The sequence below is a fragment of the Castor canadensis genome, chromosome 13 (genome assembly GCF_047511655.1).
Source record: "Castor canadensis chromosome 13, mCasCan1.hap1v2, whole genome shotgun sequence".
NCBI lineage: Eukaryota > Metazoa > Chordata > Mammalia > Rodentia > Castoridae > Castor > Castor canadensis.
The window spans coordinates 39,525,744-39,551,191 of NC_133398.1; the positions used below are offsets into that span (position 1 = coordinate 39,525,744).

At 41.0% G+C, this 25,448-nt stretch overlaps 3 protein-coding genes across 6 annotated transcripts in view; 1 reads left to right on the forward strand and 2 right to left on the reverse strand.

The window, feature by feature from the left end:
* Positions 1-1,618: 1,618 nt before the first annotated feature.
* Chmp5 (charged multivesicular body protein 5) lies at positions 1,619-15,365 on the reverse strand. Its single transcript, XM_020163854.2, has 8 exons — positions 15,208-15,365; positions 14,374-14,478; positions 13,067-13,113; positions 10,009-10,102; positions 9,719-9,790; positions 6,865-6,973; positions 4,878-4,990; positions 1,619-2,307 (listed from the first exon to the last, which is right to left on the reverse strand). The coding sequence occupies exons 1-8, from the start codon at positions 15,274-15,276 to the stop codon at positions 2,257-2,259; spliced, it is 660 nt and encodes a 219-aa protein (XP_020019443.1). The 5' UTR covers positions 15,277-15,365; the 3' UTR covers positions 1,619-2,256.
* A 740-nt stretch (positions 15,366-16,105) lies between these two features.
* Bag1 (BAG cochaperone 1) lies at positions 16,106-25,174 on the forward strand. The gene is made up of 7 exons (XM_020163858.2): positions 16,106-16,275; positions 17,743-17,871; positions 19,301-19,383; positions 21,321-21,434; positions 22,561-22,668; positions 23,610-23,672; positions 24,219-25,174. Exons 1-7 carry the CDS (start codon positions 16,239-16,241, stop codon positions 24,306-24,308), a joined length of 624 nt encoding a protein of 207 aa, XP_020019447.2. The 5' UTR covers positions 16,106-16,238; the 3' UTR covers positions 24,309-25,174.
* The window catches only part of Spink4 (serine peptidase inhibitor Kazal type 4), a 91,310-nt gene continuing 84,341 nt past the window's right edge, over positions 18,480-25,448 (reverse strand). For all 4 annotated transcript variants that reach the window (XR_012440400.1, XR_012440393.1, XR_012440392.1 and 1 more), the window contains exon 5: positions 18,480-18,686. The gene's annotated coding sequence lies outside the window, so the exon portion shown is untranslated. The remainder of the gene's footprint in view (positions 18,687-25,448) is intronic.

Sequence of the window (25,448 nt, forward strand, 5' to 3'; positions counted from 1 at the left end):
TAAGTTCATTTTTTTTTGGTGGTTCTGAGGTTTGAACCAGGTCTTTGCACTTGCTAGGCAGGCACTCTATCACTTGAGCCACACCTCCAAACTAGGACTGATATATTAAACCCCAAGACCAGACAGGCATGAGTGGCTCATGCCTGTAATTCTAGCTACTCAGGAGGCAGAGATCAGGAGGATTGCAGTTCAAGACTAGCCCAGACAACAAAAGCAAGACCTGACCACAAAAATATCCAATACAAAAAAGGGCTGACGGAGTGGCTCAAGTGGTAGAGCACCTGCGTAGGAAGCATGAAGTACTGAGTTCAAACCCCAAGGCTACTAATAGTTATTTTGAATCATTAGTGCATAAGTAATAGCTAAATTAATGGGTGTGAGATATCTTAAGCAGAGTATAAATTGGAACTATAACAGAACAAATATTTAAGGGGCTAAGTAAAAAAGAGTCCATGAAACAGAATTAATGGCCAAATGGAAAAACTCAGAGAACTCAGAGAAGCCAATAAGCAGATAATGATGAGTATTTTAACACTGCTCCCATTGGAACACTTCTTGAGAGGGTGAGGTCAGTGAGGGTGGGACAAGGTTAAATACATGTCTCATCTCCACCTACAACTAGTCAGTAAACTTTTTTTCTTTGGTGGGACTGGGGTTTAAACTCAGGGCTTCACTGCTTGAACCACACCTCTAGTCCATTTTGGTCTGGTTATTTTGGAGATGGGAGTCTCATGAACTATTTGCCTGGGCTGGCCTCAAACAACAATCCTCTGTATGTCAGCCTCCCAAGTAGCTAGGATTACAAGCACGAGCCACTGGCACCCAGTTGAGAGTAAACTTTTGAAGAGTATAACTATGACTATGTATTCTCTGGGGTACTACAGAGACTTATGCAGTTAAATGTTCAGTGTTTTTTAGTCTGATTTGCAGACATGAAAAGCCAATGGATGTGGCACCGTATTTGTCAAGCTAGGTTAGAGGGAGAATGCTGTTGGTGAAAGAATGAATGATAAATGGAGATTATTAAAGACCCTGAAGTTGGGCAGCAGTTTGGATCTGCTGTATATTACCATCCAAGGCACCTTACAAATGTCTTGCCTTGGTGACACTTGCGTGTAATCCCAGCTAATTGGGAGGCAGAGGTCAAAAGAACTGTGGTTCTAGGCCAGTCCAAGCAATAAATTGTCAAAACTCCATCTACAGGTTGTGGTAGCAAATATCTATAATCCTAGCTATGAGAAAGGTGTATGCAGGAGGACCAAAGTCCTGCCCAAGGCAAAAACATGAGACACTATCCAAAAAGTTACAACTCAAAAAGGGATGGGGATGTGGCTCAAGTGGTAGAGCGCTTGCCTAACAAACATAAAGCCCTGAGTTTACCCCTAAAAAATAGCACATTGTAGTTAATACTGTTCTTAAGACCATTACCTCAACTATTATTCACAAAAGCTTTTGTGAAGACACAATTTTACTAATAAGGAAACAGGCATTACAGAAGTCAAGTAGACTACTTAATAGTTAGTAGATGGCAGACCTAGGGCCCAAACCCAGACAATGCTACTGGTTAAATTTGATTTCTGTAGTAGAAATTTTAGGTTGGAGTGATATTAAAACTATATCCTTTTGAAAAATATTTATTGAGTATAAATAAATGTCCTATACATTAAATATCAAGAAATATTCATTATTGATTACAACTCAAGCTATAATACTGTGGAAACCATAGAACCAAAATATCCACTTCATGACACAATAGTGATAATTCCATTCCAATATTGGACACAGTAATGATTTGCTCACAAGACACAAGAAAATCTATCAAAAAGGGCCACCACTTTAACCCACCAATAATATAACAGAAAATGGTTTTGAGTCATAATATGAATAGTCTCAAAAATCTCATCTTTATATTATCAATTACTTAGGTCACAATGAGACTGTAGACCTACACTGTCATAGAACTTAGATTCTCATCTCCTTGGCTTTATTTCAGATTATTATTAATAAGTGAAAACAAGTCATATAAAGTCAAAGATACTTTTAAGTTAGTCTGCCCTAAGACAAAAAGAATCCAATTTTAGTACAAAGAAAGCTCCCCCAAGCAATGTTTCTTAACGGAAAAAGTAATCATCAAGGAGCAGTGAAATTAACCTTTCCTAGAGAAAAGGAATCTAAATTTGTTACGGCAAATTTGGAAACATTTCCTAGTCCCAGAATATGTATGTGTTTTACATGATGAACTTGACTGATGCAAGTTTATGAAGCAGGGATCTGTGGCAATCCAAATTCATCCACCAGAACTCCATCCTGCGAAAAGGAATCAAGGTTTAGTGACAAAATTATTCATTTGAATATTTTTAAAATTACATTTATTAGTCAAAACTCATTTTCAAGTGTTTAATCAATGAAAGCCAAATCCCACTCAAGACAGTAATAATAGCTTTTTCATGAAAGTTGTAAAGGGGGACATGATGAACAAGAAAAAGAACCTGAAAAAAATCAAAAGAGGTGATCCTTTGCAGGGTAAAGAGTGAAAGAAAAGAAAGAATTGTAAGAGTAAACCTAAATAGGGAAAGAAGAGGCTGGAAGGGTCAAGGAAGAAGAGTTAGTTCTTGCCTCTAGATTCACATCTTCACTTTGACCTTTAAAGTGGAATAATACCTTTTTTAGCCTCCCAAATCCTTGAAGGGGCAGTGCTAAGACCAGAGATAGGACTGGATGGGTAGTCACTTTCACCTCATGCTATACTATAAAATCATAGGCACTGATGCCACTATCAACAAAGAAACCCAGGAACCTGTGATCTTCTAAAAGTAGAAATAACACAGATGCTTTAGGAAAGTATCTACTAGGGAATTGAAAAGGTGAGTTACCCAGAAATGAAAAAGTCATCTAAATGTTAAATAATTATAAAATTATTTTAAAGCAACCAGCATACTTGGAACTTGAAGAGACCAGAGAGGTGGGAGAAGGTGGATGGAATGGGTGGGCAGTAGAGAAAGTTAACACTGCCTACCCCAAGCATAAGGTAGAAAGGAGGAATATAAGAAGATGTATGTTCACAGAAACCAGCTATAAGGGACCTAAGGATTACTTGTTCCAACCAAGAAGAATGATGTTCAGAAATAAGATGTGAATTTCTAATTTATTCAAAATTATATAGCGAATAAAGGCAGAGCTTAGACTGGCTACCACTCAAACACTGTGTCAAGGGTCCAGCAGAATGGCTCCCACAAAGAAGGGTGGCGAGAAGAAAGGTCATTCTGCCATCAACATTCACAAGCGGCTCCCTGGAGTGGGCTTTAAGAAATGCAAAGAGATCTGGAAATTTGCCATGAAGGAGATAGGGACTCCAGATGTGTGCATCGATATCAGGCTCAACAAAGCTGTCTAGATCCAAGGAATAAGGAATGTCCCATATCGTATCTATGTGTGGTTATCCAGAAAACATAATAAGCATAAAGAATTGCCAAACAAGCTCTATACTTTGGTGACCTATGTCCCTGTTACTATGTTAAAAAATCTACAGTCAATGTGGATGAGAACTAACAGCTGAGTGAAAATAAAGTTATAAAACTGCCAAGAAAAAACAAGACAAAACAACATTCTGTCAACTTCACTGTGCATACTCGATGAGCAAAACCAGGACCAAAAATGTCTAGTAAAATAGAAAAAAATGAAGTTACACTAAGAACTAAGGTGAATAAAATGTTATAAGCAGTAAAATATTTATAATGACAGCTATGTAGATTAGGACAGGCTTTGATATTTGCAAAGTTCTTTACATATAAGACATAAGTTGCTCTATACAACAATTATATGACATACTTGTAATTATCTACATTTTATACATGCAAGGAAGACCTCAAAACAAGTGGTCTGTTATAGTTAGTTCTAGAAATCCTGATTCCCTTACCTTGTTGAATTATTCTTTCTACATTAAAATTTATATTTAAAAAAAGTAGAGATTAAAAAATTCACCCAGTAATTATTTATTGTGTCTAAAGAGTGGGACTTCTTTAACACTGCCACCCAAAAGACAGGCATGGTAATGTATGCCTGCAGTACCAGCCACTTGGGCAGCTGAAGTTGGGCAACTGCTTGAGTCATCTTGGCAACATAGCAAAAAAAAAAAAAAAAGGCTGGGAGCATGGCTCAAGTGGTGATGCACCTGCCTAGCAAGTGCAAGTCCAAAAACAAATCAATACTAGATGTGTTGTTGATGCTTCCCTAGGAAATTCTACATTCCATAAATGGTACCCAGTTCTAGCTCACAAGGGTGATTATGTATATTTATACAAATTATCACTGTAAAAAGACATTCCTGAGCCTCATTGGCACTATTTATACAGCTTGTTCATTATCTAATGCAGGAAAAAAAGGCTTTCAAGGGTTCTCAAAAATAACTCTGCCAGATGCTGGTGGCTCACACCTGTTGTCCTAGCTACTTGGAAGGCTGAGATTAGAAGGATCAAAATTTGAGGTCAGCCTGGGCAAAACAGTTCATGAGACCTCCATCTCCAAAATAACCAAACCAAATGGACTGGAGATATGGCTCAAGCAGGAGAGTGCCTGCTTTGCAAGTGGGAAGCCCTGAGCTCAAACCCCAATCCCACACACACAAAAGGGAGCAAATAATAACCAGGACTGCTTTTCCTTGTTCTAAATGCAAGAATAACTTTTAAAATCTAGCATGGTGGAGCACACCTGTAATCCCAGTACTTGAGAGGTTGAGGCAGCAGGAACATTAATTTGAGGTCAGCCTAGGCTACTTAGTGAGATCCTATCTTAAAAATGACTATCCTTTGGATTCCCAGACTGGTGAGCATAAAACTTTTACCACGTTACATAGAAATATAAGCAGAAAAGGCATTCACCTTGTTTTTCGTGTCTGTGGGAACACCTTCTGGAATTGCAGGTGCAGATGCTGCTTCATCCAAGTAAGAGCTATCTTCATCAGCTAGAAGCTCATCACCAAGTGCATCCAATTCTGAAATTCAAACAGGCAACATTTCAAAAAAATATAAGCAAGAAAACTGGCAACGAATGATTAGAAGTTAGTCAAATTAGTTTGTTATTTTTTCTATTTTCTTAAAAGTTAGCCAAATTATTTGTAATGAGATGAAAATTTAAATACACAGGGAAAAAGATTACTAATTTCTACTTTTAAAGTAAGAGGGGCTGGAGGTATGGCTCAAGTGATAGAGCACCTGCCAAATAAAGCTTGAAGTCCTGAGTTAAACCCCAGTACCACAAAAAAAAAAAAAAAAAAAAAAAAAAAAAAGAAATTGTCAAGGAAATTGACATATAAAATCTTATGAAAAATAAAAAGCAAAATAAAACAAATCAAGCAATTCCTCACAAGTTTATAGTGTTCTACATGTGATGAGAAGAGTATGGTTTGAATTTGCTAGTTTAAACTAGAAAACTGACTATAATAAAAGTAAAACATCTCTTTCATTTATTAATGAATGAAAGAAAGCAGTGAAAGGAGGCATGAGATTGTTGCATATTATGTAACTATTACATGAAATCAAGCTATATGAATAACTATGGCAAGTGAGTTAGAAGTAGACGCGAGGAATGATAATAGCAGGTTGAGCCTCATAAGGGGAAATTCAAAACAAAATAAAAGAGCAAATGAATATGTAAAAATGGTTCAAGGCAGTAACAAATAGGAGGGAGACAAAATGAGGGTGGGAGGTAGAAGGAGAGAGGAAGGGGGGACAGGGAGAGGAAGAGGAAGGGAGAGGGAGAAACCAGTATCTTGACAGGGGCATCATTCAAAAGAAAAATCCAGCTGGGTGCTGGTTGCTCACACTTGTAATCCTAGCTACTTGGGAGGCAGATGATTCCGCTAGGTGGGAGCCAGCACAGGCAAATAGTTCACAAGATCCTATCTTGAAAAAACCCAACACAAAAAAAGAGGGCTGATGAAGTGGCTCAAGTGGTAGGGCTCCTGTGTAGCAAGTATGAAGCCCTGAGTTCAAACCCCAGTACTACCAGGAAAAAAAAAAAAAATTCAAAAGAAAACTCCAGTGTAGAGTGGTTCCATCATCTATCCAAACACTCATACTAGAAACTGACAGACATCTTTGACACATCTCCATATATAAGCAAGGAGTAAGTCTTATCCATTCACCCTCCTAAAATTTCTTCAATCTATTTCTCTCTGTATTTTCTACCACTATTATAGTTTCAGTCACCAGCATCTCTACTGTGACTATAGCTAGATTCCTCTCCCTGAGGCCACTCAACAATACTTCCTACATTTTTGTGCTAATCCCTACTCATCCTTCAGATCCCATGCTTGTCCCCCACTACTGACTAGGTTTGTATATCTCATACTTCTTCCCTATTATGTGTGTTCTCGTAATTAAGAATTACAGCAGGCAGTTTATATTTCTCCCACTTTGAGGAGAAGCTTCATAAATGCAGGGATATTAGTTTTCTTCAATGCTGAATCCCTAGCACCTAGTTAGGTGCCTAGCATGTATTAGATCCATACTGAGTGTGCGTCAACTACTGTTTCTTAATTTGCTTTGCTATTCTGAATGGACTCCAAGTATTGACAAAATCAAAAGGAAAATAGCAGGGAAAGGCCAAGTTGAGGACACTTATAGATACCAAGCAGAAGATCGGCCTTTGCTTGAACCTTCCTACAGAGTTCTTTCGCCCCAGTGGTCCCGCAGGTGCAAGTCTGATACACAGCTGCCTCACAGGCTCTTTGCCCAGAGATTGTACCATAAATTAACAATCAGGTAATCCTGATAGGAAATTTCACAAGCATTTGGGAAAAGGCAGTTGTTTCTTTCAGACTCAAGAACTAATTATGCATAATACATTGCTTTTCTCAGAACTTACCTGCTTCTAGGTCATCTTCATCTAATTCTGGGGTGCCGTAACTTCGACTCAGTGCTTCTTGGATTTCATTTGCATCTTCCATCATATCCTCTAGCTGGTCTTGTAAATCCTACAGAAATACAGGATATATTTTCACATATGACGTATGTAAGAAAGGGTTTCCTTTATTTTTAACCATTTTCTTCTAACTACCCTCTTCCCCAACATTCTCCTTTGAACCTTAGAGATGAGCAATTTAAAAAATAATAATGTACATAAAATGCAAAGCATATAATCAGTTCTCAACAACTGTTAGTTTACCTCAGTGACCTGTCCTTGGCTAGTGACTAGTTTTAGCAAACAACTGAGTAGCTACTTCTCTAAAGGCTTGAATAATTCCGTAATTCTTGAATGTCTTTGTTTTTGGTGCTAGGAATTAAACCCATGGTATTGTGCATGTGATGCACACACAACACTGAGCTACTGCTCCAGTCCAAATTTTGGACTCCTTAATGAGAAGTAATGTCTCCAAGGCCATTTATAAAATGGGATTATTGAGAGCCATCTCATAGGGGCACTATAAAGATTTAGTGCAATTATTATGAAATACTAAGCACTCTATTATATATTTACTATTGTGCTAAGGATATGCAGATGTGCATTCTACACAGAGCAAAACTAATTGGTGTTGATAATGTGTAAGATCCAAATTAGCACCATTTTTCCGTCAGGATTTTTTAGAGCAATGCAAGACATTTGAAAATTCCTTCCTAGCTTCCTGGTGTGTTTTTCCACATAAAAGTAGAAAGGGCAGAAAGTAAAATGGAGGGAAAAAAAAAGTAAAGTAAAAGCTTTGCAGCCAGGTATGGTGGCATACAACTGCAATCTTAGCATTTGAGAGGTGAAGGCAAGACAATCACAAGAGTTTGAGGCCAGCCTGGACAATATAACAAGGCCCTGTCTCAAAAAATCACCATCACACAAAGAATTATCAGATTAATCTGTCTTTAAGTTGATATAAATTAATACTGTATAAACATACAACAGCAACACAAATACATATAAGCACTAAGTTAAAAAGAACATTGATGTACTAATACACAGAAATTTAAAAATAAAAAGGATAAAAACATAGCTATACACACATTCACAAAGGCAAAATTTAAAAAATTAAGAGCTGCAAACCAACGAAAATGTTTTATGAGTATTTTAGGAAAATAATTCTACCAAAACAAATTAAAATAGCCTGGCCTAAGGAGTTAAAAAAACTTTCCACCTATCAGGCTGGCAATCAATTAGGGGACAGAAAAGGGACATTTAAGAGAGGAGATAGGGCGGGGGGACGTGGCTCAAGTGGTAGAGTAGCTGCCTATCAAGCAGGAGGCCCTGAGTTCAACCCTGCCATCCTCCCAAAAAAGAAGGGAGACAGACAACCACAGATGAAAGATGGAGGCACACACAAAACAACTAGAACGACTAAATTTTCTCTTTTGCTCATATTAAATAGCTATAATTCAAACACAAGGAGCCCTAGCTGGGGTGTGGCTCAAGTGGTAGAGCACCTGCCTAGTGAGCACAAGGCCCTGAATTCAAACCCCAGTACAGGGGCAGGAGGGACCAAAAAACAAACAAAAAATCACAAGATGCCTTAAAACTAAACAATCACTATTTTTTCTTTTGGAGACAGGATTTCACTATGTACGTAGCCCAGGCTGGCCTGGAACTTACTACATAGCCCAGGTTGGCCTCAAACTTGTGGTACTGCTGCCTCAGCCTCCTGAGTGCTAGGATTACAGGTGTGTACTACATCTCAAATTTTATTGCCAAATGGCATTATGCTAATAAGACAAATATACATTAACATTTTTCTCAGTGAATTTCCTAAAAGATAATATGAAGCTTGACTCCATACAAGCAGAGACTTACAGACGACAAGAAATGCTCATGGGCAGTCTAAGGAGGGTAACGGAAAGAGGTAATGGGAGGAATGCCCTTCACTCCCACTAGAGATTGGCACTCCCAGAGAATACTTCTGTGGTAGGCAGTAAAATGCCTGGGACACAGTAATTGCTCACTTGTGAATGGGGTTGTATAACTTTAACAGTTTCTTAGTCACATATTCATCCACCATCAAAAACTTTCTGGGCACCAACTATGGCCAGGCATTGTTTTAGGCAGTGGGGATAAACAGTGAACAAAATCAAGTCCCTTCCCTCTAGGAAAGAGACATTCAAGTCAGAGGGTAGAGGAAAAGAGCACTACTATACACGCAAAAAGGAAGGCTGTTTCCTATGGCAGATCACCACTCGCCGCCCCACCCCCCATCACTGATTGCCATCTGGGCTGTTCACCTGACAACTGAGAAAAGCCAGGCTCGTAAGGCTCACCTCCCTGGCCAAAACCTAATCCCCAAAAGAAATGCTAACGTTAAGGAACTAATGACTTACTATTAAGGTATAAAGAGAATTAGTAAATTAGTAGGAAAAGATCCAACTCTACTCCAGAAATTCTGTTAAGCACTTTACATATGTATCCTCATTTAACATTTGTGATGAAACTGGGAGATAAACAGCAATGTCACTACTTTACAATTGAGGAAACAGACTAATACTTATTAAGTGAGTTAGAAGTAACTGTCATGTGCTTATTATGTGCCAGGCATTGAGTACAGATACACTAGCTCATTTATTTCATCTACATAATAACTACACGGGTATGCAACAATGAGGAAATTGATACCTTTGGTAACCTTTGGTATCCCTTCCCTAAGTTACTCATTAGTAAATGGTACTGTGCTCTTCCCATCATGTGCACATTCATTTGGATCCTTTCAGAAACCTGTGCACATTCTTGCAGAAATTTGCACACATCTCACCTCAATCTGGTCGATTTTCACTTGCTTGTATGCCTTCTTCATTTCCTTTACTCCCAATTTCATTGCATCAACCTAAAGAAAAGTAGAAAACACAATGTCTTAAAAAGTCATGTTGGTTAAGGGCTGGCAGAGTAGCTCAAGTGGTAGAGTGCCTTGCCTAGCAAGCATGAGTTCAAACCCCAGTACTATCAAAAAACAAAACAAAACAACAAAAAATTAACTAATAAAAAAAACATGGCAAAAAGTATGAAAGTAAAAAAATAAAAATGGGAAAGGTGCTTTGGGAGTACCGTGGTCTTGGTGTCCTTCAATGACTGGATGGTATAGTTGGCTTGCTCCATGTTAAAGGACTGCTGGGCAAGGTTGTCCCGTTGCTGCTCATACCTTTTTAGTCAAGTGAGAATAACGTGAGCCAGATAGAAATCCACTGGAAGAAAGTATCCCTAACAGTAAGTTAGGTAATTTTCTTTAAAAAAAGCCAAAATACTTTAAAAATTAACCACTTTAATACAGTCCCTCCAGCCTTTTTCCTTTGCATGTTATCTGAGTTATACTATTATGTTTGGGTTTTTTGCAATAATGTCTTGCAGTGTTGCCCAGGCTAGAGGTAACCTAGGTTGGCCTCTAATTCATGATCTGCCTGCATGAGTGTAGCCTGGCTATATATCTCAACATGTCTTTATCACTATTGGGCTGGGGGCATGGCTCAAGTGGTACAGTGCTTGTTAAAAAAGTGAGAGGCCCTAGTTCAAGGAAAGAGCTGTATCACTTGAGCCATGCCCTCAGCCTTTTTGTTTTGATTTTGTTTTTGAGATAGTCCTCTCAACTTTGCCTGTGCTACCCTTGATCCTCCTGCCTCCACTTGCTAAGTAGCTGGGACTACAGGCATAAGCCACCACACCTGGCTGGTAAGATTACATATAGCCATGTACATATAGCTTTGGACATATAACTAAATATTTTACCCAGTATACTGATTTATTAATTTTATACTCATAATTAGGCTATCTATCTTGACTTAATATAATATCTACTGCTCAAAATATGTTCTTTAAAGTCAAGTCGTATATTAAAGTATACCACTATGTCAAAGACTTATGTTCCTATGGTCTTTATTCAATATTTGGAAACCATCTGTCAGAAAGAAAATAATGCAGCCAAATGGAAGATGATTCCATTAAAAAGGACGTTTCCATAGAATATTTAAAAGATCATGCTCATGATAAAATTAAGCAGAAAAGGATAATTTATACAGATACATTATAATTTGCTTTATTCTAAAAAATAATAATAGTATACATACACTATGCATACACAAGCAGAGAAGAAAAATGGAAAAAATAGTTTCTTTTTGCAGGGGGAGATGCCTGCAGGCTGGGCTCTTGCCTCATTCTCCCTAGTGCTGGGATTATAGGCATGTACCATAATGTCTGGCTAAAATTTAGCCTTTTTTTTTTTTTGATGGGACTGGAGTCTGAACTCAGGGATTCCAGTTTGCAAAGCAGGTGTTCTACCTCTTGAGCCACACCTCCAGCCCATTTTGCTCTGGTTATTTTGAAATGGGGTCTTTTGAACTATTTGCCCTGGTTGGCCTCAAACCTCAATCTTCCTGATCTCAGCCTCCCAAGTAGCTAGGATTATAGGTGTAAACTATTGGCATCTGGCTAGAATTTAGCACTTTAAAGGTAGTTATTTCTAGTAGCAAGAATGTAGGTAAATGTCTTTTTCTTCTGCTCATGTTTATGTATTTTCAAAGTTTCTCTAATGAATCTATCATTTCTTTACTTACAAAAGTACTTAAAAATTGCAATACTGGGCTGGGGGTATGGCTCAGTGGTAGAGTGCTTGCCTAGTATTCATAAGGCTCTAGGTTTAATACCTAGCACTAAGGGGGAAAAGTGTTTTAAGTTTATAATCCGAGCACTCAGAGGAGGCTGAGACCATAAAGAATTCGAGCCCAGCCTAGGCTACATAGCAAAACCCTATCTCAAAACAGTAACAACAGGACTGGAGGCATGTCTCAATTAGTAGAGTGCCTGCCTAGCAAGCACTCTGCGAAGCCCTGAGTTCAACTTCCAGTACTGCCAAAAAAAGACACTTATTAAAAAAAAAAAAAAAAAATCCAATGACAACAAAAAACTTCCAATGCTACTGGTTAAGAAGAGTTTTATCACACCCTGATCATGCTAGGCACTTTCCAGTGTAATCTAATCTAAGAAAAAAAAAAAAAAAAAAAAAGGAAGATAGCATCTGATTATTATAAAAAGTCATTTTAAAATTAGAATAAAGCTGGTGTGGTGGTGCATGCCTGTAATCCATCCCAGCTACTCAGGAAGCAGAGACAGAGGATCTTAAGTTTGAAGCCAGCCTGGGCAAAGATAGAGAGACCCTGTCTTAAAAAAAATAAGTAAAAACAAAAGGACTAGGTATATAGTTCAAGTGGTAGAGTCCTAGGTTCAATCTCCAGTACTACAAAAATAAAAAATCTATTCGGATGAGATAAAACAAATATTTAGCATTCCTAACTTTATAAACAAACAAGATCAAAAAGAGAATACAGTAAGCCCACTTTACTTGCAGATCTGAATAAGAAAAGTCAAAAATAAAGTTAAAAGACATTTCAAAAACAAAAATCTTAAGTTCCCACACATGCATTAACATGGGGAAAGACAGTTAGCCTTACGTTATGGTAAGCTGTGTTTAAACAGCTGTATGATCTGTTATTTCCTTGTCCTTAATTTTGTGAAGATATGCCTCTCAAAAAGCAAACTGTGCTTAAAAAACAAGGTAAAAGTTAATGTGCTTAATTTAAGTGATAAAGTAAAAATTCTACATTTGTCTCTAATGAAGTTGGGCAGCATTATGGGAAAAATGAGTCAAGCACCCACAGTACTAGAGAAAAAGAACGTAAGATCCAGTGTTTGGTGAACAGTATCAATGTGTATGACGGTAGGTTTGACAGTAATGTGGCTTACTCCATGCAGTTTTGAGTTACGGATGCTCAGATCTACTGTATGTACAGTATAGGTAAACTGGAGAAATTTTAGAGTACTGAACTCTATACATAGTGCAGTTTTTCTTCAATGGTAGTCTCCTTGGCACCGTTTACTCCTGAATACGAAGGGTCTACTATACTAAATAGACTGGCCAGTCCAAAATAGTAGTTAACTAGATACTTGTGGCTACTTAAACTTAAATTGTCAAAATTAAACAAAATAATTAGAACTTTGAAATTTTGTAATTAAATCAAGAATATCTAGAAAATGGTAATAAAAACCTGGTAGGCTGGAAGACTATTTCCTTTTTCGTTAAAAATGCCAGAAGAAGGAGATTATGCACATAACTTACATCCGCTTTTGCTTTAAAACCCGCAGGGCTTTCTGCTTGACCATATTCTGAGAAAAACAGATTTAATAAAAAGAAAGTGAAAAACATACATATGGTAAGAGAAATCTCCCATATCCTCAAACTAACATGCATAGTTACTCTCTTCTTCAAGGGAGGAGACAGTGGCTCCTGGATTCTGTTCTTCCCTTCCCAAGCACAGACACCTCTAATGTCTAGTCCTGTCTGTCTTCCCATACCACATCTCAGTTCTGAACTACTCTCCTTGTATCTAATGCATATAATCTCCACTTCCAGTGCCAACAGTGCCCATTTTATATATCCCATTGCTTTAGGGAGAGTCTCCACTTGGACATCCTGGTATCAATTCAAACATAACATGCCCAAACTCCCCCATCATTTCTCAGCTTGGAAACAATTAACAGTGGCCCCACCAACCTCACTTCTCTGGTCTCATGACCAAAATCATGGTGTGGGCTTTCATCTCCTCAAATCTAGATGGGCTTTCCTGCCTCTGTTCTTCATGCTACACCATCAACTAAGGTGATTAGAAAAATTCTTCCCTTTCTACACTGGTCCATCTATCATTTTATTTGTTTCCTACAATAAGGGAGGGAAAGCAGATATTACCTCACAGACAATGATAACTAACACTTATTAAATACTACTATGTTCTAGACATAATGCTATGTAGGTCAAATAAATTACCTCATTTAATCCTCACACTATAAAACATGTATTATCCTCACTTTACCAATGGAAAAATCAAGGTTCACTGATATCCTGGCTCACAGTGGTTACTAAACTATGGAGTTGGAAAAAACAAGATAGCTCTATATCCATAGTCTATGTGCCTAAACACATTATTTTATGTTCCTACCTAATAGAAGTGGAAAATAAAGTGACTTTATCAAGGTCACAGCTAGTAAGTAGTAATACTAGTTAGTAAATACTAGTTTTAGAACATTGGCCCTTCATGCCTAATTCAGTACTTTTTCCTAGCAGGAAACCACTCTATTATACCTATCTAACTTGACCAGCCTGGCAACTCATCAATCCTGACCATGACCCAGCCCACCTCTCCAGAGTGCACCTTCTGCACATGTGATTAGCATCCTCTCTCCATTAGATCAAACCCCAGTCCCTCCCTCCTATCTAGCTGTCAAGTCTCCTCTCCAAAGGACATATCCTCTTTACCAAACTGAGCATCTCTTGTGTATCCTTCACCAGTCCCTACCACCAGGCTTTATTTCATAGGTGCTCAAATTAGGCTGTCGCAGTACTTTCTGCAGCAGTTGCTCCTACCTTACCTTGGCAGGACCCTCTCTCATCTTCTTGATCTGATCCTTATACTTCACTAGCTCAGCATCCAATCGGGAAATCTTTTTGTCAATGGATTCTGCCCTGCTATCCACCTTGGGGGGAAATATCAAATACAGTGATTGGTTATTGCAGTATACTCAAATGAGAAGAGGCAGGAGGGGAGGAAGGAACGAAAAACAAAGGGAAGCAAATGATGAAAGGTGGAAAATAGTGGTTTCTGACCTGGTCAGAAATGCTGAGCACTTTTTAAAAACTATATTCCAACTTCCAGATTCTGATCTATCAGGTCTTCCTCAAGTTGGGGTAGAAAAAATATTTAAGAATCCCTGATCCGACAGATTTCCCTTAAATCGGTGACTAGTCAGGCTGAGGACTCAACAAGGAAGCACGTGAAATGAGCCTGTGCTTAGTGGACACCGATTAAGACTAATCTAATTGGTCTTCCCTGGATCGGGGACGATGACTTAATCCGAGGAACCAAGGTTTGAATTTTGTTACTGAGATCCAGGACTGAGCTACAGATGTGTTCTAGTGTATCACAGAAAAAAGTCCTGACATGGCGAAGGAGGAGAGATGGAAAAGGGTGAAAGGCCGGGCTAGACGAGGTGGGAAGGGCGTATGGGCCCAGTGCAGGTCCAAGGGCGAGAGCGAGTGGACGGACTGAGTGCTGATAAGGCGAGGTAGTGATGAGGTTAAGGAGGTCCCTAGTTTGTGGGCCTGGGATAGGGAACAGGGTGAAGGGGTTGAGACGGGGACTAGCGGTGGGCGGGGTCGGGAATGTCAAAGGCTTTGAATCTAGTTATGCATGGTTAAGTGCCTACCGTGCCGATGCAGTCAGTCAGGCTGGGCGGCGGAGCCTTGGGCTTCGCTTTCCCGAAGAATCGGTTCATCTTGGTCGACTGCGAAGATACCCAAACACTGGCGGAAAATCAGAAACGGAAGCTGGGTCACTCCCTCTCCGACTTCCGGCCCTTCCAAGCGCAAGCGCAGTGTGCTCCCTGACAGTTCCCGATCCTTTATCCGGGTTTTCAGCTCCGCCTTCCGGGGAAGTAGCACGGACCATGGGGAGGGACGGGAACGAGGACTGATGGAGGTGGGGTCTTGGTGGAGGGGGGGGGTTCAGATGAATGAGGCGGGGCCGTGGTTGAGTGGGTAGGGCCTGGATGCGGCTTTGGCGGAATGGGCGGGGCAGGGGCGAGGGCAACTCTGAGGGCGTGGCCAGAGCGCCTGGGCGGGGCCAGGAAGTACCCGGTGGGATTGCTAGACGCCGCGCTCAGCTACCACCGCTGGGCGGTCAACAAGCGCGGGCCTGGCGGAGCGCGGTGGCGCGCGAAGGCCGCGAGGGGACCGGGAGCGGCTGGGTCCCCGGCGGCGCGCACCTCGGCTCAGCCGGGAGCTGCGCCAGTCGGAGCGCCCAGCCGAGCGCGGCCCGCCTCCCTCTCAGCGTTCATCTCTGCGGAGTACAGCCAGCGGATATGACCGATCCACCAGAGGCGCCGCCACCGGCGCTTGCAAGCCGCGGGTGAAGAAGAAAGTCCGTCCCCGCTCGACCCGGAGCGAGAAGGTGACCCAGCGCAAGGAGGCGACTCGGCACAAGGAGGTGACCGAGGCCGAGGAAGTGACCCGGCGCAAGGAGGTGACCAAAGCCGAGGAGGTGACCAAGGCCAAGGAGGTGACCAAGGCCAAGGAGGTGATCGAGGCCGAGGAGGCGACCCGGGACAAGGACGTGACCAGGGCGGAGGAGGTGGCTTGGGCCGAGGAGGTGACCCAGACCGAGGAGGAGACCCAGACCGAGCTGGTGACCCAGATCGAGGAGGTGACCCAGACGGAGGAGGTGATCCAGGCCGAGGAAATGGCGGCAGCCGGGCTCAGCGTGACCGTCACCCACAGTGAGCGGCGGGTGGGCTCGATGCGGGACACTCAAGGTCCGGCGGGATCTGTGTGTTTGACCACTTGCCTCCGGAAGCGTGTGACCTTGTTTGGCCTGGAGACCGGAAGCATGGGTTCTTGGCTGTGTCCGTGGGGCTGGCGGGTTTTTGTCTTGGGCTGGTGTCAGCACGCCTTTCCGTGTGGCCGGTGTATTTCGGCTCTGGCCAGTTGTTGGATCCTCGGTTTAGCAGCGTATCCGAACATCATGGGCCTAGCAGTTACGGTGGGTCTTTGTGTCAGGGTCGTGTTTGGCACGACTGTTGTGTGCCTGGACACCTACGTGTGTGATGAATGTGAACTTCATGCTTGGCGGGGCTGTTCATTATTTGACTGCCTTCTCAGCGTTGGGTGCTGCATATCCGTTGGGCCGTGGGTCCAAGCGTTCCACTATAGACACCTGTTAGAGGTGCTCCAGAACTAACAAAGTACCCTGGAAAGCTGAGTCCATGAGGCTTCCTCAGAACCAGCTAGGAGAGACCCGAGTGCCTTGGAATCTGGAAACCAGGATTCTATATCGAAGTTTTGAGTGACCTTGAGGTCGATATCTCCTTTGTAGGCATCTGGTTGTCTGTGAAGTAGAGTTGATAACCCCTTCCCCCACTGACTTCATGGAGCTATTGGGAGAGCTCAAGGTTTGGTCACCTATCTCTAAAAGAATGACACCTGTGCTTCCAGAAAAGTGTTCATTCCTTAGTCTTTACTAAACACCAGCTATGGTGTTCCTAGGTGTGCCCAGTGGGCAGTCTTGGAGGAAAAGGTCCCTTACCCATTACAGCAAAGGAGACAAGACCAATACAATGCAGGGTACAAGGCAGTCAGGCCACAGAAGACAAATATGAGCTTTGGAACCAGGGAGATCTAAGGTCAAATTTTATTTTATTTTTTTGTCGGTACTGGGGTTTGAACTCAGGATCTTACGCTTGCTAGACAGGTGCTCTACCACTTGAACCACTCCACCAGCCACTAATGTCAAATTCTGACTCTCCCAGTCCAGTCTCCATAAACAAGTCTTTTTTGGGGGTGGGGGGTGGAACTGGGGTTTGAACTCAGAGCCCACTTGATCCATACCACTAGACCCATACACATGTGTTAATTAGATTGAACTCTACTGCTTGCTTATTAATGAAACAGAATAATAGGTTGATTTGCTTCATGGTTCTGAGAATTAAATAAAATAATGCATGAAATGAGTCTAGTAGAGTCCTTTATGCATAAGTGTTTGAAACGTTAGCTATCATTGAAATAGTTCTTATATTAGAGGAAACAAAAATCCTTAAGCAGGTCACCAAAGGAAAGCTGGGCAGATGGGGGCAAGCACTTTGGAGTAGGTAGCATATGAGCTGTGCCTTGAAGGCTGAGTAAAATAAATGTAATACTGGTTTATGTGAAAGAGTCATATCATCAGATGTTTTGCTTTCTCTCCCCAGGCAATGAGAAGCACGACCTTCATGTTACCCCACAGGAGGGCAGCAGTGAACCAATTGTCCAAGACCTGGCCCAGGTTGTTGAAGAAGCCACAGGGGTTCCACTGCCTTTTCAGAAGCTCATATTTAAGGGTAGACATTTCTCTTTCAGCTTTGATTCCTTATGGCTAAAGGACAGATTTAAAACTGCTTAATCCTACATAATGGTAACTCAGTTTTCAAACTGGAACTTTTGTTTATTCATTCATTCCTTCAACAAATATGTATTAAGGACCTTCTATGTACTGGACTTTTCAGACATTTGGACAGTAACAGCTTTGAAGTGACATGATGGTACAGATCTTACCATTTTTGGAAGCACATGGCTAACACTCCCTGGTTAGGTTAGACCCTCCCCCATTGTATGCTCTCCCTCACTGCTTCTGCATAATGTGTGTTGAAATGACTATTAAATGATAGTTTTCTTAGTTGCTTAATATCTGGTTTCTCTGTGAGGATAACAAACTCCGTGAAAACAGAGATTCTGCTGTTGCCAGCGCTTGACATTGTTCCGACTTAGAGAGATTTTAAACAAACATAATAGGGGCCTGGATATCAAAGGTCCAATGGATGATGCTGATTTCTGCTGGGACCCACCTCCTCCCCATGCCTGTCCTCTGACTTCTCATTCCCATAGGAACCCATTATTCTTACCTGTTAGGGGCAGATTTATCTCATAGGGTGCCAGTCATTATAAAGAATTTAGTAATAGGAAGCATTTTTATTTGTATTTATATTACAGTACAACTCATCTTTTTAAAAACATTTTACTTTTGAATTCTAAAGACAGTAGAAATTAATGTTTCAAGGCTGGGCGTGGTGGTGGTAGTACATGTCAATCCCAGCATTCCAGAGGCTGAGGCAGGAAATCTTGATTTCCACACCAAATTGAACAACATACTGAAACCCTGTCAAATAAATAAATAAATAAACAAATAAATTTATGTTTCAAAATAGGAGAAAGCAAAAAGAAGAAAGTGGAAAATGTTCCCTTGGATTAAAACCCCTTATAACTTTTAACTTATTTATTTATTGGTGGTAGTGCTGGGGATTGAACACATTAGCAAGTACTCTTAGCATTGAGCTACATCCCCAACCCTTATAACATTTTTTTCTTATAACATTGGCTTATCAACATTCATTATGACATTGAAGTATCCTGAAAAAACATGAGCTTTTATGCCTATAAAATTATCTACTGTCCAGAAATATGTGTACCATATAAATTATATTAATCAGTCCCCTATTCTTGAATATTATTATATAGTAGTTATTGTTTATGTACATTTTCAGTTATTTAAGATAAATATCTGGGAGTGAAATTACTGGATCAAGACATCCACTAAAAAAAGTTATACCATTTTTTCCTCCTCTTCTCATTTGTGAACACACTTGTATCTTTGTCAAGCTATTTTCTTTTTTTGTTGTTTTGAGACAGGGTCTCACTTTGTAACCCAGGCTGGCCTCATGATCTTCCTGCCTGTGAAATCTGTTTTAAACTTGGCATACCTTCTCTTTTCAGGAAAATCTCTGAAGGAAATGGAGACGCCTTTGTCAGCACTTGGAATACAAAATGGTTGCCGGCTTATGTTAATTGGGGAAAAGGTAAATTGCTTTTTCCACCAGAATTCCTCAGAATCAAATGACTAAAGTCTTTTATATGTGTTTCTATTTAGAAGTTAGAAGACCAAATTGAGAACCCAGATTGTTCATTGGTAACACACCTCTTTAAACAAATAGTCTGTTTGATGGGATTACCAGTTTTACCAGTTTTGTTGTCCTTTGTACCTTATTTCTCCTGTTGATTTAGGGTGTGAGTTTTTGCTGTAGGGTGTGAATTTGGAGCTGTTGTGCTTTTTCAGTAACAAGGCTTTTGACTTGTTGGTAGACTCTCAGTCTGAATAAAATGGTACCTAGAATGGGCCTTACTTGGAGTGGAATTTACAAGACAACTTTTTGTTAAAATAAATCTATAGATATTAAAAATGAGAACTCTGTACCAGGAACCTGTCTCCCTTTAACTACCTTTTCTTTTTTCTTACTAAAATCTCCCACAACAGGAAAACCCTCTGACTGGAAGAGGCAGTTGGTGACATGTGAAGGCAGTGGCCTCTGAGGTGATGAGAGAGGGCTGTGGTCAGCCCTGCATTGTGACATGGTGGAATTATTGAGTGTATGAAGTTTCATTACTTCGAGGTGGCAAAGTAGAGAAAGGGCAGAGATTAGCAAAGTGGAGGCAAACAAAGTCTAACTTGTTCTAACTTGGAACTCCCAGGAGACTGGGCTCAGGGTTGGGCCACAATTGTTCAAGAATGAACAATTGGGGATAGTATAACAAAGCAGGAAGCTTCTGGCCCTGGCTACTTGTTTAGGTAAGAGAAAGAATATTCTAAATTTCTTGGGTTAAGGGTTTGACTCAAGTGATAGAATTCCCACCTAGAGGGCATGAGGCCCTGAGTTCAAACCCCAGCACCACCAAAACAAAACAACAATAAGAAACTGTCCCAGAGTATGTAAGCCAAATTTGAAATCTGGTTTGTTCCACCTCCTTTGGGCTGTGTGACCTTAGGTTACTTTACTACTCAGCTTCATCATCTGTAAAACAGTCCCTCCCTTCTAGGTTAAGGCTAAAAAACAATACAGGTAACATGCTTAGGATAATGCCAGGCTTGTATGGAATGTCCAATAAAAATGTTCATCATTGTCACTATCATTAAATAGGAGAGTTCAACATTTAGGAATTCCATTTAAAGGAATAATATTTAATCTCAACTGAGACTGAGGTGGAAGGAGCTAGAGTTCAATCAGAGCCAACTGGGCTACATAGCAAGACTGTCTCAGAACAACAACAGAAAACCCACATAGGAGTAGTTGAATTCTGTCTTTCTTGCCATTCTGGACTCCTCAAAGATGCTATGATTATTTGGCCTCCAGTCTTGAATCTGGCTGTTGATTAGCTTAGAGCTGAGGTTGGATTGACTCCATTCTCTGAACCCAAGCTGTCAGGACCCTTACTATGTTTACTTCCTAACAGTTTTCTTCTCTCTGGACTAGAGTCTTTGTAGCTAGAAAATGAGGTTTTGTTGTTGTTTTGGGAGATTTTTTGGCAGTACTGGGGTTTTCTACCCAGGGCCTTCTGCTTGCTAGGCAATCATTCTATCAATTGAGCCATACCCCTAGCCCATTTTGCTTTGGTTTTAACATAGGATCTGGTGTTTATACCTGGGCTGGCTGAGGCTACGATCCTCTTTATGTTTTCCACATAGCTGAGATGACAGGTGTACACTGCCATGCTTAGTTATTGGTTGAGATGGGGCCTCAAGAATTTTTTGCTCTGGCTGGCCTTGAACTATAATCCTCTTGATCTCTACCTTCCAAGTAGCTACAGGTGTGAGCCAGCTGGAAAACCTTATGTATAACCCTTTGACTTGCTTTCTAAGAAGCAGCAGAGTTAAGTTCATTCTTTTCAGGTAAGTGGTTTAGCACAATCATGGTCAGATTTATTCCCAACAGAGGACCAATGATTACTAATTTAATTTTAGAACAATCCAGAGGAAGAGGTTGAACTAAAGAAGCTGAAAGATTTGGAGAAGTCTGTGAAGAAGGTTGCTGACCACCTAGAAGAACTGACTAAAGAACTTACTGGAATCCAGCAGGTAACTTCCTTCATAGACTTTGACTTTCTACTTCTGTAAGGACATTGTGGATGTCTTATATGGTTACAAGGGCAGGCTCTATAGTCAGACTCCCTGCATTCAGATCCTGGCTCCACCCTTTCTTTCTGTCTGTCTGTCTCTCTTTGTTTTGTTTGTTTGTTTGTTTTTTGGTGTTACTGGAGTTTGTACTCAGGGCCTCACGATTGCTGGGCAGGTGCTGTACCATTTAAGCCACTCCACCAGCCTTTTTATATGTTGATTACTTTTGAGATAGGTTTTCCAAACTGTTTTCCGCAGGCTGGCTTTGAACTGCAATCTTCCTAAGCTCTGTCTCCTGAGTAGCTAGGATTACCTGTGCCCAGCTTTTCTTTCTTTCTTTTTGGCAGTATGGGGGTTGAACTCAAGGCCTTGCACTTGTTAGCCAGGCACACTACTACTTGAGTCACTCTGCCAGTCCTCTCTTTTTTTAATTCAATGCTGGGGCTAGAACCTAGGGCCTTATGCATGCTATGCTGTCTATCACTGCAAGCACTCTACCACTGTGCTATATCCCCAAGCCCTTACCCTTTGTCTTACTCTGGGCAAGTTTATCTTTGTCTCAAGTTCCTCATCTGTAAAAAGGAATAATTGCCCCTCTTAGGACTGTTGTGAGCATTAAAAGTGCTTTCTAATGTTAGTGTCATTGTTATGTCAAACTCCAGCCAGCATTTTTTTTGTTGTTCCTGTTCATTGGAGAGCAACACCTGCCACGTTAGGATCATGTATTTGAAATAAAACAAGTGGCTTTTCATAGTACAGGTGTCATATTATGTTTAGAAAGGCAAATAACTTTTTTTTTTGCAGTGCTAGGAATTAAACCTTGGGCCTGTGCATGGTAGGCAAATGCTGTACCACTGAGATGCAACCCCAGCCCAGCAAAGGACTTTTTGTTGATTTGTAGAAGGTCTGAATTGAGCTTGATTTTGATGGGATTCTTTTTCCAAGAGATGAAGTTGTAGGTCTGAGTTGTAGTCTGGTCTCTTAGGGAAATGGTGAACTCAGGGTATGGTCACTTTACCAGTACTGTGGTGTGGAGTTTTCCTTCCACCTCAAGGAATCCTTACAATAATGCGTTATTTTCCCACAGGGTTTTCTGGCTAAGGAGTTGCAAGCTGAAGCTCTCTGCAAACTTGATAGGAGAGTGAAGGGTACAATTGAGCAGTTTATGAAGATCTTAGAGGAGATTGACACAATGGTAAGTAAATATGCAGTTCAGAACTAGTTTTCTATGAATTCTTCAGTAGTTACTTTCAGTAATGCATTCCTATTGCCTGAGCAAACTCATCACTTGAGGATATTGAGCATCTACTGCTGTGTGCCAGACACTGTGCTAGGTCCTGGGTGAATACACAGATAGCAAGACATAGTCCACCAATATAGGGCTTCTACCACATACATATATATATGTATATATGTATATGTATGCTAAGAGCTTCTGCAGTCGTGAAAGTGGGACTCAAGTGTTCCATGATCTCACGGTCAAAGAAACACAGGACTTTATTTTCCCTAATATGCAGGTAACTGGTATTCCACTGAGCTCGTTTCCTATACAGAATTCAAGCACAACAGGATCTTGTGGCCTATTGAATCATAGACCCCAGGTTATTTTTTACAGATAACAGTAATGGTATCTCTAGCCTGATGCTTCATTCTTGAGGGTGAACTACCCTGGATTTGGAATTCTATGGGGGAGAGGGTGTTGTAAAAGAAGAGTAAAAGGTACTTTTTCTGGCACAGTAAGCTCATGATCTGGCGAGGACATAGTATCCATACCTAGGAAACAGCAAAAGAACAAAGTCTGAGGGCCTGGGGATATGGCTTAGGTGGTAGAGTGTCTACCCATCAAGCACAAGGCCCTGAGTTCAAACCCCAGTACTGCCAAAAAAAAAAATGAATGAAGTCTATGTTACAGATCAGTTTTTATGGTCCAGATGTTGAGAGCAAAAGTGCTTTTGTAGGAATGAGAGCTGTGGAAAGGTCCATGTAAAATACAAATTTGGAGAAATAATGCCTGAAAATGCATAATTTAGTTATAATTGTGACCTATGACCTGTTTCATGTTATTGTATGTGTTTCCAAAGTGTCTCATGTCTTTGTCACTGAAGATGGTTTATGTGTCAACTTTTTCTTCCATAGATCCTACCAGAAAATTTCAAGGACAGTAGGTTAAAAAGAAAAGGCTTGGTGAAAAAGGTTCAGGTGAGTTGTGTTGCAGTGCATGACAAACTGTAATGTGTTTGTGTGTGTGTTTATCTGTTCAAAGTAGGATAATGTAGAAATGTGGTAATTAGCATGAACTGTTTTTAGTTATTGCTTATCAGCGTAAACCAGAACATCAGAAAAGACCCTCTTCATGTATCTAGTGTATTTGAATTTAATCTGTTAGGGTAAGATGCTCACTGGACAGCAGATAGAGCCAGCATATCACACAATTCCAGGAGGCATGGTTAATGTGTGCAGTGTCCCCTTCAGCTGTGCAGTTGCAGTGCCTTGGCCCTGAAGCAAGGCTCCCTATCTGTACCACCTTTTAAGGGAGTTGTTGGTCTAGGGCATGGTCCAAAACTGGTTCCATGCTTCCTTCTCCCTTGCTTCCCTTATCTTGGAGCCCAGACTAGGTGCCTATTTCCATCCATGCTCAGCCTGTCTTTCCCACAGGTTTCCCAGAATGGTTAAGCAAAGATCCTTGTGTTGACAATGGTTGGTTCGCTGAGGGAGGACCCTCACTGACCCATGTCTGTCTTTTAGGCATTCCTATCTGAGTGTGACACAGTGGAGCAGAACATCTGCCAGGAGACTGAGCGGCTGCAGTCTACAAATTTGGCCCTTGCTGAGTGAGGTGCATTGGAGGCTCTGCTCTCTACCAGTTCAGCTGAATTGCAGCACCACAGCCCTGCCCTCTCTGGAACAGAAGTTGCCTATTTCTCTAAGCCACCAGAAGCAACTAGCCAATTGCCAATTTTCTTACTCCTACACCAGTTCTCAATGAAAAAGTACTGTCTTTGCAACCTTAAGTAGAGTTCCGTTTTCTCATTCTGTCTTTGTGTGGCTGTGCTGTCAAGCAGTAACCTTATCTGGCAAGGGCCTACCTGCCCATGTTTTACTCACTTGCTTTTTTTTTCCCCCCAGTACAGAGGTTTGAACTCAGTGCCTTGTGCTTGCTAGGCAGGCATTCTACAACTTGAGCCATAACTACCCCCCTCCCCACCCCGTCTCCCCAAGCTCTTTACCAGCTCTTTTGATACAAGTGTTTTCTTTGGGCTGGTGAGAACTCTTGTTTGTCTTGAAGTAGTTCCAGGTTTATAGGACACCATGATCTTCAGACACATAGGACTTTCTTGACCTGGTGATCACAGAGTACCGTCGATGTAAACCCAGAATCACCAGAATGCTGCATCTAGTCAGGAATGTTGGGAATGGCTTATAACAGTTGTTTGGCACACAGGCAGTCTACATTGTCCCTTGTTGTGACCTAATTCCAGAACATCTGGTTGGATTGTTGGTTTAAAGACCCTGTCCTCCATTTCAGTTACCTTGCCCAAGTCCTGAGATATCAGGAGGCTATTCCTGGGATGGAACTTGTGGTTGGCTCATGAACTTCTGTGTGCCACTATGCTGACTTTTTAAAAATTTGTTTGTTAAAAGAAAAGCCTTTGTTGCCCTAGTCTGAATTTATGATTAATAAAGTTGAGAGTGGCCCTGTATGCTAGAACTCTTTTTAAACTGGTCAGCTGCTGTCACCTCATTCTTTAGCACAGTGCTCAGGAGACAGGCTCCCAACAGGCCACTGTAAGGCCCATATCATTTGGCTGAGAAAAATTCACTGAAGTCCCAGAATTTAGGACTGCTGGGAAAGACCTCAGACCAGGTAATGGTAGAGGTAAACAAGTAGTCAAAGCTCAGGGTCTACCCCATACCCCTCTCAACTTTTAACAGAGCAGTTAGCCACTTATCTATTGTCACATATATGTAACTGGG